The sequence below is a fragment of the Orbicella faveolata genome, unplaced genomic scaffold, assembly GCF_042242905.1.
Source record: "Orbicella faveolata isolate gen_17 unplaced genomic scaffold, um_ofav_v1 contig_35, whole genome shotgun sequence".
NCBI lineage: Eukaryota > Metazoa > Cnidaria > Anthozoa > Scleractinia > Merulinidae > Orbicella > Orbicella faveolata.
In genome coordinates this window covers 6,461,507-6,478,831 of record NW_028301564.1, presented here as the reverse complement: position 1 = coordinate 6,478,831, position 17,325 = coordinate 6,461,507, and the positions used below count along the sequence as shown (strand labels likewise).

General features: G+C 39.6%; 1 protein-coding gene across 1 annotated transcript; it reads left to right on the top strand.

The window, feature by feature from the left end:
- The first annotated feature begins 1,016 nt into the window (after positions 1 to 1,016).
- On the top strand, positions 1,017 to 3,961 carry LOC149102777 (bone morphogenetic protein 1 homolog). Its single transcript, XM_089272503.1, has 3 exons — positions 1,017 to 1,341; positions 1,551 to 1,749; positions 2,345 to 3,961. The coding sequence occupies exons 1-3, from the start codon at positions 1,318 to 1,320 to the stop codon at positions 2,695 to 2,697; spliced, it is 576 nt and encodes a 191-aa protein (XP_089128629.1). The 5' UTR covers positions 1,017 to 1,317; the 3' UTR covers positions 2,698 to 3,961.
- Positions 3,962 to 17,325: the final 13,364 nt, after the last annotated feature.

The window sequence follows — 17,325 nt, the reverse complement described above, 5'->3', positions numbered from 1 at the left end:
TCGATTAATTTGCAGTCTTTTAACGTCCTTAATGCTAAACAGCATTCCAAGTTGACCCATTATTGTGTCTTAACGAACTTAAAGCGTTTTGCTGAATCGAAAACATCAAGGTTCCAGGAAATCTCTTGCGTTTGTTATGACAACCATTCACAGTGTTGTCTACGGTAAGGCCGAAATACACGCGATGACAAACTAGACATGACGGCGGACAGGAAATTAAACAAAGTTAACGCGCAATGTTCCGAAAACGTCTCGAAAACAGTTTTTATGTAGTGGACATTATGTTTCTACTGATAGCAGTGAATTGACGGGATTTTAATTAATGACAGCCTTTTACTTTCGCCATTGAAATTGATTTGTCTCTTGTTCGTGTGTAATTATTGTGTTATTTGCGCCCAACACATTGATATAGATTTTCGTTTTTCTCAAAGGGAATTAATGCGAGTTCGAGCATGAAACTTGGCATGGTATATGTTTAATAATGATATTTTAAGGCTGTAAAGTAAAATAATCGGAAAGTGAGGTACCAGATGCCTTTTGATGCTGTTAAACATGAGCTATATTTTGCCGTTATTTTTCACACGCTTCATAGGTGTTTTTAAAATGATTCGGAAAACCACTATATCAACATCTCTGAGATTAGTTTTAAAACGAGGAATAAATTAGAGTGCTTGTTCCACATTTGTGTGAAGTTTGAAGTCAACTGAAGTTATTTTAAGGCTTTAGCAGCGCTTCGTCCTCGCACCTTATTTCGGTCATTTTAATACACGAAAAATCGCACTTTGACCGCGCTTTCAAATTTTCGCGAATTTCTAAAAAATAAAAATTCGCTGGAACCTTTAAATATGATTTTTAGAATTAGGTCACCTAAGGGTATCTTTGGGCAAAATATGAGCGATTTGCCAAATGGGTCGTGGACCGGCGTTTCTCGACCCTAACAGTCAGCCATTCTTAAAAAGTAGGCGTTTTTGATGCCTATTCCCCTTCCTCTTTTTTCCTGTTTTACCCAGTACAAGCAATGTATCAATTAATACTTATCTCTGCAACGTCCTTAATTACAGTTGTTACGGATGCAGAGTCTTGCCCTAACCAAAATTTAACAGACTGGGCCGGTTCATTTCAGCCTTCAAGCTACCCATCGAAGTACGCACCAAATTTGGACTGCTATTGGCTGATTCAGGTGTCAGATGGAAATCTTATTGAAGTCAACTTTCAAGATTTTCCGGTAAACGATGCAATTTATGTTTCTTGGTTTCTAAACCGCTTTCTTGATGATTTCTTCTATCGTTCGCAACAATTTTCAATCTCTTTTCTTTTATGTTGCAGATGGACGGTGATACGGTATGCATCCATTTTCTGTAGTTCCTTCTATTTTCGTTTAGTTTTTTTTTTTCATAACCTCCACATAGAGACAAAGAAAACTCTGTCAAGGAGCAATGCGGCCATGTATTTCAAGTAGTGTCACATTTTTTGCCCACTTTTTCTCTTAGTTTCGAAATTACACTGTCGTGAGCAGGGGAAGTATTTTTCTGCTTCTGCTTCATTAACAGGTGGATAATTGCCCTAATGACTATGTGGAGGTTCTGGAAGGTTCTTATGGAAGCACCGATTCTATAAAGCGTGTTTGTGGCGCGAATCTACCATTTGAAGACGAGTATCGCGTGGTTCGATCAAAAGGTAGCTCTCTTCTCGTGCACATGCACACAGACGATGCCAACCAAAACCGAGGATTTGCAGCAAACCATCAAGGTGAGTAAAACTTGATGTTCAACACTTTTGTTTTATTTCCCTGGGTACTTACTTACCCTGGCATCGACGGCTGAGTTGGTTTACTTTGCTTCGCAAGCTTTACTTTATGTTAATTAGCGTTATTTTGTTCTGTTTTGCTTTAAACCTTCCTTCTATGGTATAAAGCCTTCACTGCTAGACCAACCCACCCCGTCGAATACGTGATTTTGCCCGCGAGAGATTATGATTTAAAATAACTTGAAATTGTTCTGACTGGAGCTGATGATTCTTAAATAGACAAAGAAGACATGTGGCCAATTAAAAGAAATTGCAACAGGATTTCACGAAAAAAAAACTATTTACTTTGAATATTATCAAAATTATCAGCCTAGCTGTGCCATGTGAAGTTTTAACAAGGAACTGATTTTCCGACAAAAGATCTTTCTTACTGCTGAGTCAACATGACCGTAATGCTGTTGGTGAGCAATAAATGTTCATGTTTGGAGACAGTTAATCGTAAATTATCGAGGAACTGCGATAATTTTGTTTTCTCGATCCCTGGTACCATGCTTAAATCGACAAGAGATGGATAATATATATGCGTTTGTTTATCCAGGTATTTGTAAAGTGACATTTTCGACAGTGTCAGGAACCATCATGTCTCCAAATCATCCTGACAAATATCCAAACAGTGTGATGTGCGAGTGGATCATTGATCTGGGTCCAGAATATGATATTACTCTGACTTTCCATAAGTTTAATTTGGAAAAGAAAGATGACTGTTCATGGGATTGGCTGACGGTAGAGGCCGGAAACACACCAGATTCGCCTGAAGTAACCAAAGTGTGTGGTGATGAACTGCCTCCTAATTTGACAACTAGAGGGCCAGTGAGGATCTACTTCCAGACAGACAATGACAACGAGTTTGAAGGGTTCCACATGACCTGGGTGGCACATGGTAAGGACTGATCCATGGGGGCATGGCCTATCAGTTTACAGAACGCGGTTCCGGCGCGCTATACTGCTGAGCTTAAAACAGCTTTTGGAATCAGAAATACTCCTAGCAGAGGTTCACAGCAGAGAAAGGCCGGCAAATTGGGTACAGCTTGGCCTTGCTTTTCTATCCCAAACTTATTCGACTTAGAATTTCCATTTTGCTAATTGGTATAAACGAATGATTTTCCTTTCTTTTTCCCACAATTTTACTGAAAGAAATACAAAACATTTTCTCCACGCTGCTATTAAGTTATAAAGGAGAACTCGGACAGGCTGTGAGAATACTCACCTTTGTCTCGTGTTTTCGTAGCATTTCTCGTTATCCTGCAAAACGTCCACTGCTGTATCAATTAGGGAACTTACGGAAACACGCTAGCACTTCTGCGCCCTCCACTGTGCGGCACAAAGAAGTTCCTCTTTCTGGTGTAAGATTAATCGTACGATGTTCTTGTGTTCCTTTCTAGTGTCACTGGTCCAGAATGACAGAGAATCTGTCCAACTTGTCGCTGGCAATACAACTGTACCTACCAAGCAAGCTCCAAACCCTGTGACCGCTACTACAGTAGACATAAGGTCTGCAAATTCCAGAGAATTTGTCCAATCTGTCGCTGCTGTTAGTATAACTGTATCAAGAATGTCAGCCCCAGACTCTGTGACCAGTGCCATAGTAGGCAAATGGTCGGCAAATGCCACAGTTATCGAAATTGTTCAATCTGTAGCTGCTTCTAAAACCGAGCCTTGGCTCTCTTACGTTGTTCTGATAACAACGATTTCATGCTTTAATTTGTTGAGTTTCAAATGATGTCGCGTGAACTTGACAGGCCAACACACACATGCACTTTAATTTGTACCACAATTGGCAAATCACTTGAAAACTTGACGACATTTAAAAGCACTTTTCATTCACCTGAACACTGATTTAATGAACGCCTTCGGTAACAAAACGCAGGCTCGCTTAGTAATCATTATACATGTGACGATTCTCTCGTAGTCCAGAACTACTTGTTGGAGAAAATCAGTTACAAATTAGAGGGGGTTGTTGGTTGTGTGAAATGGCTCGTTGTCCCTCTGTTGCACTGTCAGAAATGAATACAGGAGTTCTCCAGGAAACGTCATTAAAGTTTGCATGTCATCACATGATGTCAATTTTTGCTTGCGCTTCTTGTTTTCTGTTTATTTTATTATCATTATTATTAACACAACATGAACTACAATAGGACAATTAAAGGAGATACAAAAGATAAAACAGAAGGTAATAATGTGTGTTACAAAAAGACGAACAAAGAAGAATTACAAGCTATTTATGTTCTTGCTGAGTTTTCTCTAATCAGTAATGGGACCTCGTGCCGTACAATCACAGTAGCTTCAAATCGGCCTCGCTCTGCGCGCTCGTCCGATTTTGTTATTACTCGCCCGATTACTCTCTAAATTGTACTGCACTCGGTCCAATTACTATTAAAAACTACCTTTGAATCAAAAATACTCTTGGTTTCCATAATCTCTTCAATTTTTTTTGTACTATAAATGTTATCTACTTATTAATCATGGCCTGAAATTTGAAAAGTGAAATAAAATCAAGATGGCTTCTACGTCCTACAGTCTCCAAACTACCTACGCCTGGACGAATTGCCTGACACAATGCTGTTCGTGTAGATACCTAAAGAAAGAAACGCTAAATTAGTGAGACCAACGTCTCTGCACTCTACGAAACGAAACACACGTTCCCTCACAATAAAGTATATGTAAGTCGGTGTGAAAGTTATTTGCTTGGAAAGTTCTGGCTATATGGTTACAATAGACAGAAACAACTGATTTGCCACGGACTGGTCTTCAAAGCCACAGGGTCGACAAAACCCTAGCCTGTGAACAGGCTCTCTAGTCGAGGATGGGGCGAAAAGAAAACAGCAAGAAGGAGACAAGAAGAGAGAGGAGGGGAAAGGGAAAAGAGGGAAGACGCCCCAACCCCCACCCTATTCCCCCCTCGGCCATTACCCTTCCAGTCGTGATCAGAGCCTGCAAACAGACGAGAGCGGCGAGCGCGAAAAAAATGAATTCAGCGAACGAATTATAAAACAACATAAAGCTGGCTTCATAAACACAAGCAATGAAAGGTCGAGAGACCGAAAAGAGAACGGCAAATGTACAAATGTCGCGAACTGACAGTAGTAGTCGTGTAAGCTCGTTAACCGCATTTTATACTTCCCTGCCCCGCCCTTGGCCTGCGTTATGGAATACCATCAAAATTCATAAGAATGGTCAAATTGTTTTACAGCAACACCAAGTGTGCAGTGATCGATGGAGCAGGCAAATCGGATTTGTTTACAGTGAAAGCAGGAGTGAAACAAGGTTGTGTAATGTCAGGGTTTCTCTTCCTGCTGGTAATAGATTGGATTATGTGTAGGACTACAGAGCAAGGTAATACAGGGATTCGATGGAAGATGATGAGACAGCTTGAAGACCTAGACTATGCCGATGACATTGCGTTCATTTCCAGCACATGGACGCAAGCACAAACGAAGTTAGAAAGACTGGGGAGCAACAGTGAAGGTACGGGTTTGAAGATAAACGTCGACAAAACGAAGGTGCTCAGACTCAATGCTAGGAGACAAGATCCCACAAAGATATACGGCACTCATGTAGAGGATACAGACAGCGTTGTCTATCTAGGGGCCACTGTCAGGTTAACAACTTGGGTGGTGCCGAACAGGACATTCGGAGTAGGTTAGGTAAAGCTAGAAGCGTTTTTCATCGACTTTCAAACGTGTGGAGAACAGGTGAATTCCGCCGAGAAACTAAGATGAGGATCTTCAAGTCAAACATCATTGCTGTCCTGTTGTATGGATGCGAGACTTGGAGAATGACAAAAGCGGATGAAAAAAGGCTTGACACCTTTCTTCACAAATGCCTAAAGAGAATCTTGAAATTGATGATGAAGTTCGGAGTTGATGAAATTCGGAGAGCGGAAATCGAAAAGATCAGTACACAAGTACGACGCAGGCGATGGAAGTGGATAGGTCATGTTCTGCGTATGGCACCAAACCGAAACCCACACGTGGCATTATCCTGGGCACCAAGTGGAAAAAGAAGTAAAGGACGGCCAAGGGAAACATGGCGGAGAACTGTGGAGAAGGAACGCGCTGAGCTGGGACTTACATCGTGGGCCGCAACGGCAGCTGTGGCCAAGAATAGGGACAGATGGCGAGCATTGATCTCTGGCCCTATCCCCCACTCGGGGGCAAGGAACTAAGCCCCGCCCTGATCGCTTCGCTCTCCGAATTCTTCAGTTTCGAGCTCGTCGGTTCACTTTGCTCGCCGAGTTTTTTCCCGTCCTCGCCGGGAGCCTGTTCGCAGGTGAACAGGCTAACAAAACACTAGTTATCGTTACTCACCTGTCGCACACGGTTTTCCTTTCGTATCCCGAATGACACTGACTACTCTTTGGTTGACAGTTCTTTTGACAGAAACATCGATCCAAGCAGGAAACCCAGATAAGTCAATAGATGTGAGAAAATTTATACTTACAAGATTTGGGATTAATTATTAACGTGGTTACGACCAGCTAAGACAACAAATCTCTGGTGGGAATAAATTGGAGAAACCAAACTTTTTTTTCCTTCTAGCTTGTTTTTTTTTTTTTTTTGAGGAAACGCACTCACTAAGAAAAGAAAATTTAGGAAAGGAAGGCCTTACAGCTCAGCAGCACTGCTACTCTTAATATAAATTTGAATATTTTTACACAGGGGTCCCGAATTCTGTATCAGCCGTAATATAATCATGAAGAAATGTACTGTTATTTACCTGTGTCTTTTTGAGCCGTTTAGAAGGGTTTCGAATAGAGGCAAAGGCGGTTTACATTTCGAATACTATTATCTCATCTGCCGCCCTGCAAATGCGACGCTTTGTAAATGCGCGCTCCGATACGTCTCAAGTTTTTATTATCACGTCGTTAACTATTAACTGGGGAGAGAAATGAGACTTTCTCACGCGGCAGTTATGAAACCTGAGAATCTCTCCCCCAATGAGAGTTAATGGTTAATGACGATTACAATGAAAACTCGAGACGTAATCGAAGCGTCATATTGTCGAACCTCTCCATAACGGCCACCTTAGGGATAGAGGAAAGTGGCGGTTATAGAAAGGGGAGGTAGGGGTGTAATATGACGCCTGTTCTTTTTCGGAGGCAGCAAATTTTTTTTTAAATGCATATTGTAGCAATGCAATCCAGATATAAGGCGCAATAAATTTAAATTGTAAGATAAGCTAAAATCGATAAATTCGATATATATCGATAAAATCGATAGCGCTAAGTGAAAAATCGATGATTATCGATTACTCACAACGAATTCTGTTATCGAGTTTTATCGATTTCCGATATCATTGACTAAGTTTTATCGATTTTTACCGAATTTTATCGATTATCGATTTTATCGATTGACTACCCCGGGTATATACGTAATTATCAGGTTTTGCCCTGGCCCTGGCCCCGACCCTGGCTTTGACCCCGACTCCGACTACAGGTCCGCGTTTTACCGTATGTTTTGTATCTCATATCATCCGTTTGAGCTCCCTTGGGACTCTCACTTCTACTCCTGCCACGACGTTCGATGCTGGATCAAGATCTTGTAGTCAAAGAAGAATCTACTTTGGCTAGCAGTAGCTAATACTTCCTTGTCGATTGCCTTTGAACATATTAACAATCTGAAAGGTAAGATAAGTATATTTGTAATTAGTGAGTTTATTAGTCGCACGCTTTTGTTGTTGATAAAGTAATAATGTCACCTGAGTCACCTGGACGCTAACAGCACAATAGGTTGAATCAACCTTGACAGCAAACGAAACGCATGTAAGTTCTGTTAGCGAAACAACAACTGGAGTCGAGCATTCAGCCGTGATATGAAATTATCGTGCACGTTTGGTAGTCGGAGAAAGTGATTGCGAACAGTGAGGATGATTAACATGGTCTTAAACGCGGCAATGTCGGCAGAACCCGGCTGTGAACCGAGTGTGGTGGACGAAAACACGACCGTAAAAGACATAACGAATGGGATACATATACTGTACTGTTGTAATAATGTAACGTAATGTTAACTGGACCTCTTGAAAAGCAAACTAAATAAATTAAAATACAATTTGGATATCCGTCATGCAAATGTCATTCTTGCCCAACAATTGAAGGGTTTCGTGCAAAAAGGGCGTATGCGACATTTTGGGCCGATTTTTATTTTTTGCAGGATCGAGCTAATTTTTGGGAGACTGACTTGTTTTGACATGAAAAACATCGTTCTGTAACTGTTTTTGTTGATTTGCGCCTCGTTTTCGAGAAATAACGTTTCCGAGCGGCATCCTTTGGAGATCTTTTGTTTAACGAAAAACAAAAGAAACCTTTTGTTTCGCTAAACAATGAAGTCACCGAAACGTCGCCAGTTTGCCGCTAGTTGTTCGAACCGATACAAGCTTTATTGTCCATATAATTGCACGAAGCAGTCGCCGTTTTTGGCAGAAATAGGATTTCGATTTTGGCCATTATGGTCTCAAATAGGGTATGGTTTTTGTCCCTTTGCCTTTAAAACCGTGCCTTTAAAACTAGGGAACTAATTATAAGGCATGTCTGAAACAGGGTATCGATTAAAGGGTAAGGTCTTCGGTAGGTATCAAATATTTGGTCAGGTCATAAATAGGGTGGAGAAAATCACACTCCCAATGAACACTCGCACGTGGGCAGCACACCCCCATCCAGTTTTTCTGGGACAACCCCCTGTCCCCTTACGGCTAAATACTCATCCGCGGAAATTCCCGACTTAACTGCTTGAACTGCTCGATAATTATGGTAATCGAAGTCAATCGAACTCTAACGAAATCAATCAAGCAATTACACAATCAAACAAATGAGTTCGGCAATCGAACAAAATCGAACCAAAAACTTTGTGTGAGAGTTCGATTGCGCTCGAGTTCCGAACCCAATCGAACTTCATCGAACGTTCTCAACGTCCTAAACCATCACTCGAAATAAATACCTCTTACTAGACTTACTAACCGAGGTCGAGGGTCGTACTGTAAGTAACGGACCGAGTTTTTCACCCATCGATTTCCCCATAAATCGATGGAGAAAAACGAGGATCCGTAACTTACAGTACGGACCGAGAAAGCGAGGTTAGTAAGATATTTATTATTTCTCTACTATGTGTCTGACGGGTTCGGGAACGATTTTTATTCACGCGGAAAGGCTTCAAATTTATGACGCACCTCAAGAGCAAAACGAGTCAATTTGAAACCGTTGTTAAGTGACTTTTGAGTCGTTAGCAGGTTTTAATACACAATTTCAGAAGTAAAAGAAAGTTTTGAACTTTTACTTGTTATAAAAGTTAAGAACACTTGGCGATAAATCACGAAACATTTTGGAACCCAAAAACAGCTATAAATTTTAGCGGGCCGTACAGTAAAATACGGCCCGATAAATTGACCAATCACAATGCGCATACTAACTGAGAGATATAATAAAACAAATTATTACAGCCTAGGGATTTAGTGACACCAAACATCCCGTCTTTGTTAAAGCTCATATTGAAGTAATAATATGGTCCACACAGAAAGGGTTCGACCAACACCCGTCATGGGTCCTGTTGTGATCGGTTCACGGTAACAATCGTAAATAATATATAGATTTAGCCAAGCCTAAAAGCGTAGCTCCTGATTCCAAAAATTAACCATAAAGGTAAAAAGGATTTGTTTTCTTGGATCAGAAACTCAAAATATGATCAATTATGACCATGTAATTTGTTCAGCATGTGGTTTTGCTATTCTTTCCGGTTAAATTTTAACAAACTGTACCCAATATAAGGGTAACTTAAAGATTGTAAAATAACGTACGCGGTACATCGGGGACATTCCAAGGGACAATTGTACAAGGAATATATCAGACGGAAAGTCCACAACGTGCCAGAGGCTAACTTGCACCAAAATTTTGTCATTGCATGCACGTACTCCCTCTTACTTTCCCAGAGTAATAACCTGACTTGAGCCTGCGATCGAAAAACCAGTACCTGGTCAGCTGTCAACTTAACAAAAACATGACCTCAATGAATTCTAAACCTGAGCACGCAATATGGTCACATGATACTGGTCAGTGGATACCTTGTTTTGACCGCTGTCAATAAACCATAACACGGATGAGCAATATCAAAGATGCACCTATGTTAATGGTGCTATCTTAATTTTCACGGTATTGGGCTTCAGGCATACGGACAGTCACGTGACAACCAAAATTTTTAGATCGATGGCTTACAAAATTTTCGAAGGCATGGGGCTCCACTCGCACACAGGAGCTCCGCTATAATGAGATTCATTCTCTACTACTCAGGAACTGTTACTGGATTACCTTTGATTATTCGGTTTTTTTTTAATCAAATAATGCCAAATATTAAAAGGAAAGAAGCAATATCAGGAAGCTATAAGTATTTTACATTCACTATAGAACTTGGGTAACCTACTGAAAGGTTATGAGGCATTGGTACATTGGTCAGCCAAGCCAAGATATGTTTGAATTAACACACCAATAACATTACAGCAGAATGGATAAACAATAATTATATCCTATTAACAAACTAACATAATTAAAAAAAAATTATACTGTAATAAAATTGTAACAGTTTGATCCCACTAATTTGAACTCTGCCATTTTGAATTCCCCATTATTTTGAACGCAAAATTCATATCCCAAATAGATGTGCACTCAAGTCAAATACTATCAACTTTTTCAAACTTTGTTTTGTTTCTCCTGAGAGTTCTAAATGGCAGGGTTCATCTGTATATAAAAACAAAATTGTGTGTGAAACTTTATTGCATGGGTTAATTTTCTTCTAATAAAAAAATTTAGGGCAAAGAAATCTTTTCTCTTTCCTTTTTTTGTATTCAAAATAGCATTTTTATACACAAGAATTTAGGATGAGAGGCCCAGTTCTCTGTAATAAAAATCATTTCCATGCTCATTTAAGTTCTCACCCTGTCCAGTTCTCTGTAATAAAAATATCATTTACATACTAATAAAAAATTTAGGGTGAAGAACTTCTCACCCAGCGCAGTTCTCTGTAATAGAAATATTGTTTATGTGCTTCAGTTCTTCTCTCACAGAAAAGAGCTTCTAATTATATCATAGATAATAAGTTCTTTAGCCTGTTAATGTTTTATATGGCCTGCGTTTGTAGCCAATATAACGTGTGCCCTGGTTGATTAATTCTAGGGCATTATTCTCCCATAAAATAGGACGAGAAAAACATTTCAAGTTTACGTTGTTTGTCGTCGATAAACAAGGAGAATGTAGAATCCTTTTAATATGCATTAGTTCACCTGTTTTGTGCAGTTGGTAATGATGAATGCATGGTCAGATAAGGCCATACAATCGACTACTTATTAACCTCGAACTTTCGGTCTTTACGGGAAATCTCAAACCTGAGCCGGCCTTGCAATACTGACCTTGCTGTCGCTTGATCAATACTGCAGGGTCTTGGTTTAAGATTTTCCTTTAAAGACTTCATTCTCGGTTAAATAGTAGTTAATGAAACTATTAGAAGAGCAAAGAAGAGGGGGGAGAGAGAGAAAGCAGAGAGAGGAGAGCACTGTCACAAACTAAATTTTTTATAAGTATGTAAATGATCTAGATAGCAGCAGACATGTAAAGATTTTAAGGAAAACGACCACTTTTTTAAGTTTAAAAGACATATTTCGACAGAACTTCTGTCATCTTCAGTTGAATGAATGATTACAAAGCAAGTTGAATAATAAGTAGGCAAAAATGCTAATTAAGACAAATAGTAACAACAGAACGTGAAAAGGTGTAAATTAAAAGGATAATTTTAGATTTACATGGTGTAATTGCTGATTGAGGCAAGGTAGTTCTTTTTGAATATGGATAGCCTCCTTTATCTTGAGTTGAAAGCTGGTAGTGGCATGATCTAAAATATGAAAGCAGTCTATTGAACACAATGAGCGACAACGTTCAGAATTCTGAAGATGTTTGAAGATGTGAGAGGCCCTATCAACGGTTAAGTGCTCACGTACGCGTGTGGAAAAATATCGGGAGGTTTCGCCGACATAACAGGCATTACAGCCCGCACATGTAAACTTATAAACTACACATGAACGAAGCCCGCCGGGGATAGGGTCTTTCACACCAAAAAGGTTACCTAAGATAGGTAACCTTATTCAACTTGCTTTGTAATCATTCATTCAACTGAAAATGACAGAAGTTCTGTCGAAACATGTCTTTTAAACTTAAAAAAGTGGTCGTTTTCCTTAAAATATGTAAATGATATTTTAATTACAGAGAAATAGCCAGGGTGAGGATTTCTTCACCCTAAAGTTTTTATAAGCATACATTAAATGATATTTTAATTTACATTGTTCATTACTGAATATAGCCCTTTGCACATACCTCACTGTACATGCACCAAAGCCAGACATGTAAATCCCAAAAACCTCTCAAAAGGAAAATAGGGGTCATGTGTCCTCGACCAAATCAAATAGAAATTCTAAATCAAAGTAGAGCTTCATGTGCAGACAGGGTTTACATGCATAATCTGGACATTTCAACTATGCATTTCACCAAACCGAATCAACTGGACAAGAGGAAATCTAAATAAACACAATATGTACATATCACTACATCTGAGTATCAAACAGCATATCCCGTTTTAATAAAGCCTGGATGACCGAAATTATCAATGAAAGGATACAAATTCAAAATAAAGCCAAGAAATGCATTTCACCAAACCAAATAAATTAACAAAACAAGGAAATTCCATACTATGTAAACACAATTTGCAGATCACCACAACCAAGCAAATCTTGTTAGCTTCGGCTCAAAATGGTTTATTAACCTTTCTTGGTTTCCAACAACAGAGGGGAAATTTTAGCAGTCTATGAAGTGAGCGCCCCTGAAAAAAAGACTCAAAACTCACCTTCCAGTGTTTACAAATAAGTTTACAGTTGGATTATTTTTAGACGTGAGGTTGCAGTCTGTGAGGTTAGAGAAAACTATTTGTTTACAATATGCAACTTAATTGCAACTTCCACAAAGCGACTCAAGTGTTATTATTTAGTGATGAGCGAAATTAAAATGATATAATTTAAAAAAATGTCTCGCAGCAAGGTTTCAAGTCAGCAAGACTTTGAAAAAATACCTATTGAAGATAACTTAAGGCAGCTTGATTATTCCGTGGGATGCCTGTGGCAGGCCACGGTAAGGTTTGCCCGGGGTTCCTTTTTCATTGTCGACGCAAAACGACAAATTTGATTGACAATGAAATGTATATCACTATTTTTATTGGGTTAAGGAAGCACATGCAAGATGACATCAGCAGGTATATTCTGCAGGTTGCAGGTTGCAGGTTGCAGGTTGCAGTGTGAAATTTAATCATAACTGGAAACCGCTGGCACTAAAAATAATTAATAACCTATATACTCGTCAGGGGTTCTTACATAATGTAGTTCGCCTCTTTCACATAGTGAAAACACGATCAATCCGTTATAAGTACTTATCAATCGACACGCTGAGACCAGTGAAATCTCTTCAAAGCCATCTGGATGGCCGCTCCACAGATGTTTCCATCGATTCCAAATTTGGCTCGGGTCTGCCCTCAACAACAGAAGATTGCCATCACAAATGAAGCAAATAAATAAAGAAATGCAATAAGATTTTAACCGACGGAATATACTAGCACAAGCTCAGTGCGTTTTCATTTTGGTACTCACAGGGAAGAAACCAAATTCAGCAGATATTTCAGATGATATTTCAGCTGTTTCTTCAAGAACAATAATTCATTGCAGGCTTAAAATCATAGGAATATACTCTCCTCCCATCGCTTCAGCTGCTTTGGCACTTCCGTGGAAACCACCTTTAAGAGCGACATTAAGAGGCGCCCTCTGTAATTTTCAACTATGGCCCTTTGGACCAGAAAAAATCAAATTCCTCAAACTTTCTCAGATGAATGGTCTAGATAAGTGATTCACAAAAATATAACTTTCAGTTCAATTCGATTGGTATTTTAGCGCTGGGGCCACCATCTTGGTTTTGCCCCTCTAAGAGGGCTTTCAGCGGCCATTTTAGGGCACATTTTTAACAATTTGCTATACAAAGAAAACGATCTAAATCCGGGTAAAAACACTTTAGTCGAGACAAGCAAATGTTTCTTGTTACATTGAGAGGCTGTTTTGGCAATTTGATCATCACCTGATTTTTCTACAGAATTTTAAATTTCTTCCCTTTCGGACTACTCATGAAGCGCCATAAAAAAGGCGAAGTTTAAAGGAAAATATCGCCAAAAGTACATCACTTGAGATCCCAAAACTACCCTCCACTTAAAGAGCAATGTCTCACCTGTAAAAACATGCAATAAAATTTTGGGGCAGTTAAAACTGTAAAATGTTAGAAGAAGAAGTTTAAGCTGTGCTTTTGTCAACAAAGACCGCCGTCCTAATTAGCATAATAACGTGAAAATAACGATGCACAGAGAAAATAATGATATATTCCACTTACCTCGCGACATGTCGACAACTGGATGTTCCACGATGCCTCATGTTATATTTCCAGTATGTTTCAGCCACATTTTCGGTGCTTAGTGTACGAAATCACTCTCAGACATCGCCACGGTTAAGCAGATTTCAACTCTCCGAAGCCCGCTTCATAACATCTATCAATATTATTTGTCTTTCGCCTCATAAGCCGCCGTTTACAAGAAGTTTAACAATTTGCTGAGATCCTAACTGACCCAGAAGTCTGTTAGCAGCCTTTAAAATCCTCCTCTTAATCGAGGATTCTCATCAAGAACTCGTTTAAGCTCAGTTCTGTTTTCATCTGTTGTGCATCCGCCATTATTCCACAGATTGCGTTACATTTGACAAATGCACATTCCAACGGGTAGGGGTAGGGTGCGTAGGAAGTGAAAATGTAACCGACATTAAAGCCATTTTACGCATTTCTGTGTCTAAACTAGTAACTGGCTTTCCCAAAATGATTTGAACACGAGCTTCTGCTTGCAGGTATTTTCTAGGTCATTTTTTTGCAGGGTAGGTCGGGGGGGGGGGGGGGTCGTGTATTAAAAAAAAAAAAAACGAAAAAAAAGGAAACGATAGACAGTATCAGGTGAAAGGATTATGATCTGTGTATCTTGATCAGCTTTCTCAGTTCATCAGTGAGGCCCTATTAGGGGTTTTCAGGATACTGGATATTTGGGTAAAACGTTAATAGGATGCAAGAAATTTAGGGGAAATATTGATGGGGTAGAGCATGTTTAGATCAGATAAAACAGGACATTAATTGAGTAGGAAATCGTTGAACTGGATTTAACAGTATACAAGATATTTAGGACAAAAATTAATAGGATTAGGGATACACCGACACACACACCCCCCCCCCCCCCTCCCACTATGGAGCCTCAACAATGGTCAGCTATTTAGGATAAAAGAAATGATGTATGTCAACTGCTATAAGCATTTATTCTGGACTCTTAGTACTTGTATCACGTTGAAATATGAAAGTTTTGTATCAAATGTTTGGGGTTTTAAGGTGAGGTAACGCGGCTCCTTGTTAGTAATTTCGAAGCCCACACTTGTTACACTGAATAGATAGATAAAGACGGGGCTGGAGAAATAAACAGAGAATGAAATGTGTCCCGAATTCTGTACCGTTTAACACGAATTTCTTACATGGCAACCTTTGTGTCTGCAAAAAGATCGAGGCACAACATATTTGTAAACAACTATCCTAATCTCATTGACAGCCATTAGTTTTTGACGAGAATTTTCATTTATTACAAACAGAATACGGATAGAACTCCAATAAAAAGCCTCTTCCTTGTTTTTTTTGTTCAGCATTATACTCGTGTCTTTCGCTGCCCGAAATGCCATCAAATGCTGCGAAAGGCAACAGACTGACAAGCAGTGCGCAAGAAAAGTTTTTCTTGGGTCAGGAAACGGTCATAAAAGTCGAAGCAATTACTGTAGCACAAAAGATGAGGCGCTCAAAAGATAAGGCCAGAATTAGGCGGTTCACCTGTGATGACTTCCTGACTCCTTGCCACGTTTAATCCTTCCTCTCGAGAATGGCTTCCAAGCTCAGAAACAGACAGGAGAAGGTCCTCCAAGAAGACACAACAGCCGCTGAGAATCAAGCTGCAGATATTTTTGACAAGGGTCAGTTAACTCATCCAATTGCTTATGAATCATTCAACTTGTGTGCCTTAAACGCATCTATAATGTCTTTAAAAAGCTAAGCGTCAACATAAGTGTTTCGCTTGATAGATGCGGGTATTTTAAAGCGCCCTGCTTAGGGTCGAAAACTAGTCCTGTGCAGACATGCAGCTGTGTTCCATCACAGAGCTGAACGACATTAGCGGCCGTGGGGTGCCTCAGGCTCATAACGAATGGTGCCAACAAAATACAAACGTGTTTGCGCCAGATTAAGAAAACGTGGAAAAGGTAGATCTTAGCCAGGGTTATTAGAATCCACAAAGAAAACTGGGGGGTAGTCATTAATTTTTCCGAGATAATTAGCTACTGCTGACGATAGCATTTTTCTGAAAAAAAGGTAAAGATATTTCTTCACAGATTCTCCTAAGGTTCGCCTTTACATGCAGAAAACTAAACATATTAAAAAACATCTTTAAACTACGTGGTAAGTGGTAACTTAAAAACTACTTTTGATATGTATTTAATAACAGAATCGTCGCAACAGCACTCTGGCTTAGCCAAAATACAGTCTACATAACTTTTCCTCACAGCCAAAAACTAATGCATTGTCGAATAGGCTTACCACTTCCAATTCATACCATAAAATGTAGCTGTAATCACCCCTGTTTTAAAAGTTAAATGAGTTGTTTCATCCTTTCGAAAACTTTGTCGGTGTCCGTTACATTTTTCCCTCTTACTTTCCAAGTAAGTTAAACATTGACGTCTCTCGCAGTTGTTTTGCGCGCGCATTATGCCATCTACAGTTGAATTTCAGTATGATTTTTTCTACGGATACGATAAAAGCTAGTTTGTCAGCTGGAAGCCGTTCACAGTTATTGCTTAGCGATATGCTGCTTTTCTTGTAATCCCGGTTTTAGTGCAGGCTCGTAATTTTAGTGCGAAATTTGTTTCGGCCACAATAGGATTTTTTTTAAGTCGCACGCTTGGTAGGGTAGTTAAGTACGTCACTAGTTCCAACCCAAGCGCGCGCCTGGCGTTTAAACCATGCCTAAAAAAGAAGGCATCGTCCTTAACTGCCCTTCAGTAATTTTCTGAGCATTTTCTTTTCTGATGCAAAAGTGAAACGGCTAAGAAAATGTAAGAAGTTTCAATAAAACGTCCCTTATCAGTACTTCCTGCGCACTATTCGTCAGTCTGTTGTCTTTTGCAAAGTTTGATGGCACTCCCGGCAGCGAAAGACACAACTGTCCCGCTATATCTGATCTAAACATGCTCTACCCCATTAATTTTTCCCCTAACTTTCTTGCATCCTATTAACGTTTTACCCAAATATCCAGTATCCTGAAAACCCCTAATAGGGCCTCACTGATGAACTGAGAAAGCTGATCAAGATACACAGATCATAATCTTTTGACTTGA

Coding starts and splice junctions, on each gene's coding strand:
- LOC149102777 (XM_089272503.1), top strand. CDS start 1,318: ATGTTGCAGATGGACGGTGATACG. Junction 1,342..1,550: donor TGCAGATGGACGGTGATACG/GTATGCATCCAT, acceptor CTTCATTAACAG/GTGGATAATTGCCCTAATGA. Junction 1,750..2,344: donor ATTTGCAGCAAACCATCAAG/GTGAGTAAAACT, acceptor TTGTTTATCCAG/GTATTTGTAAAGTGACATTT.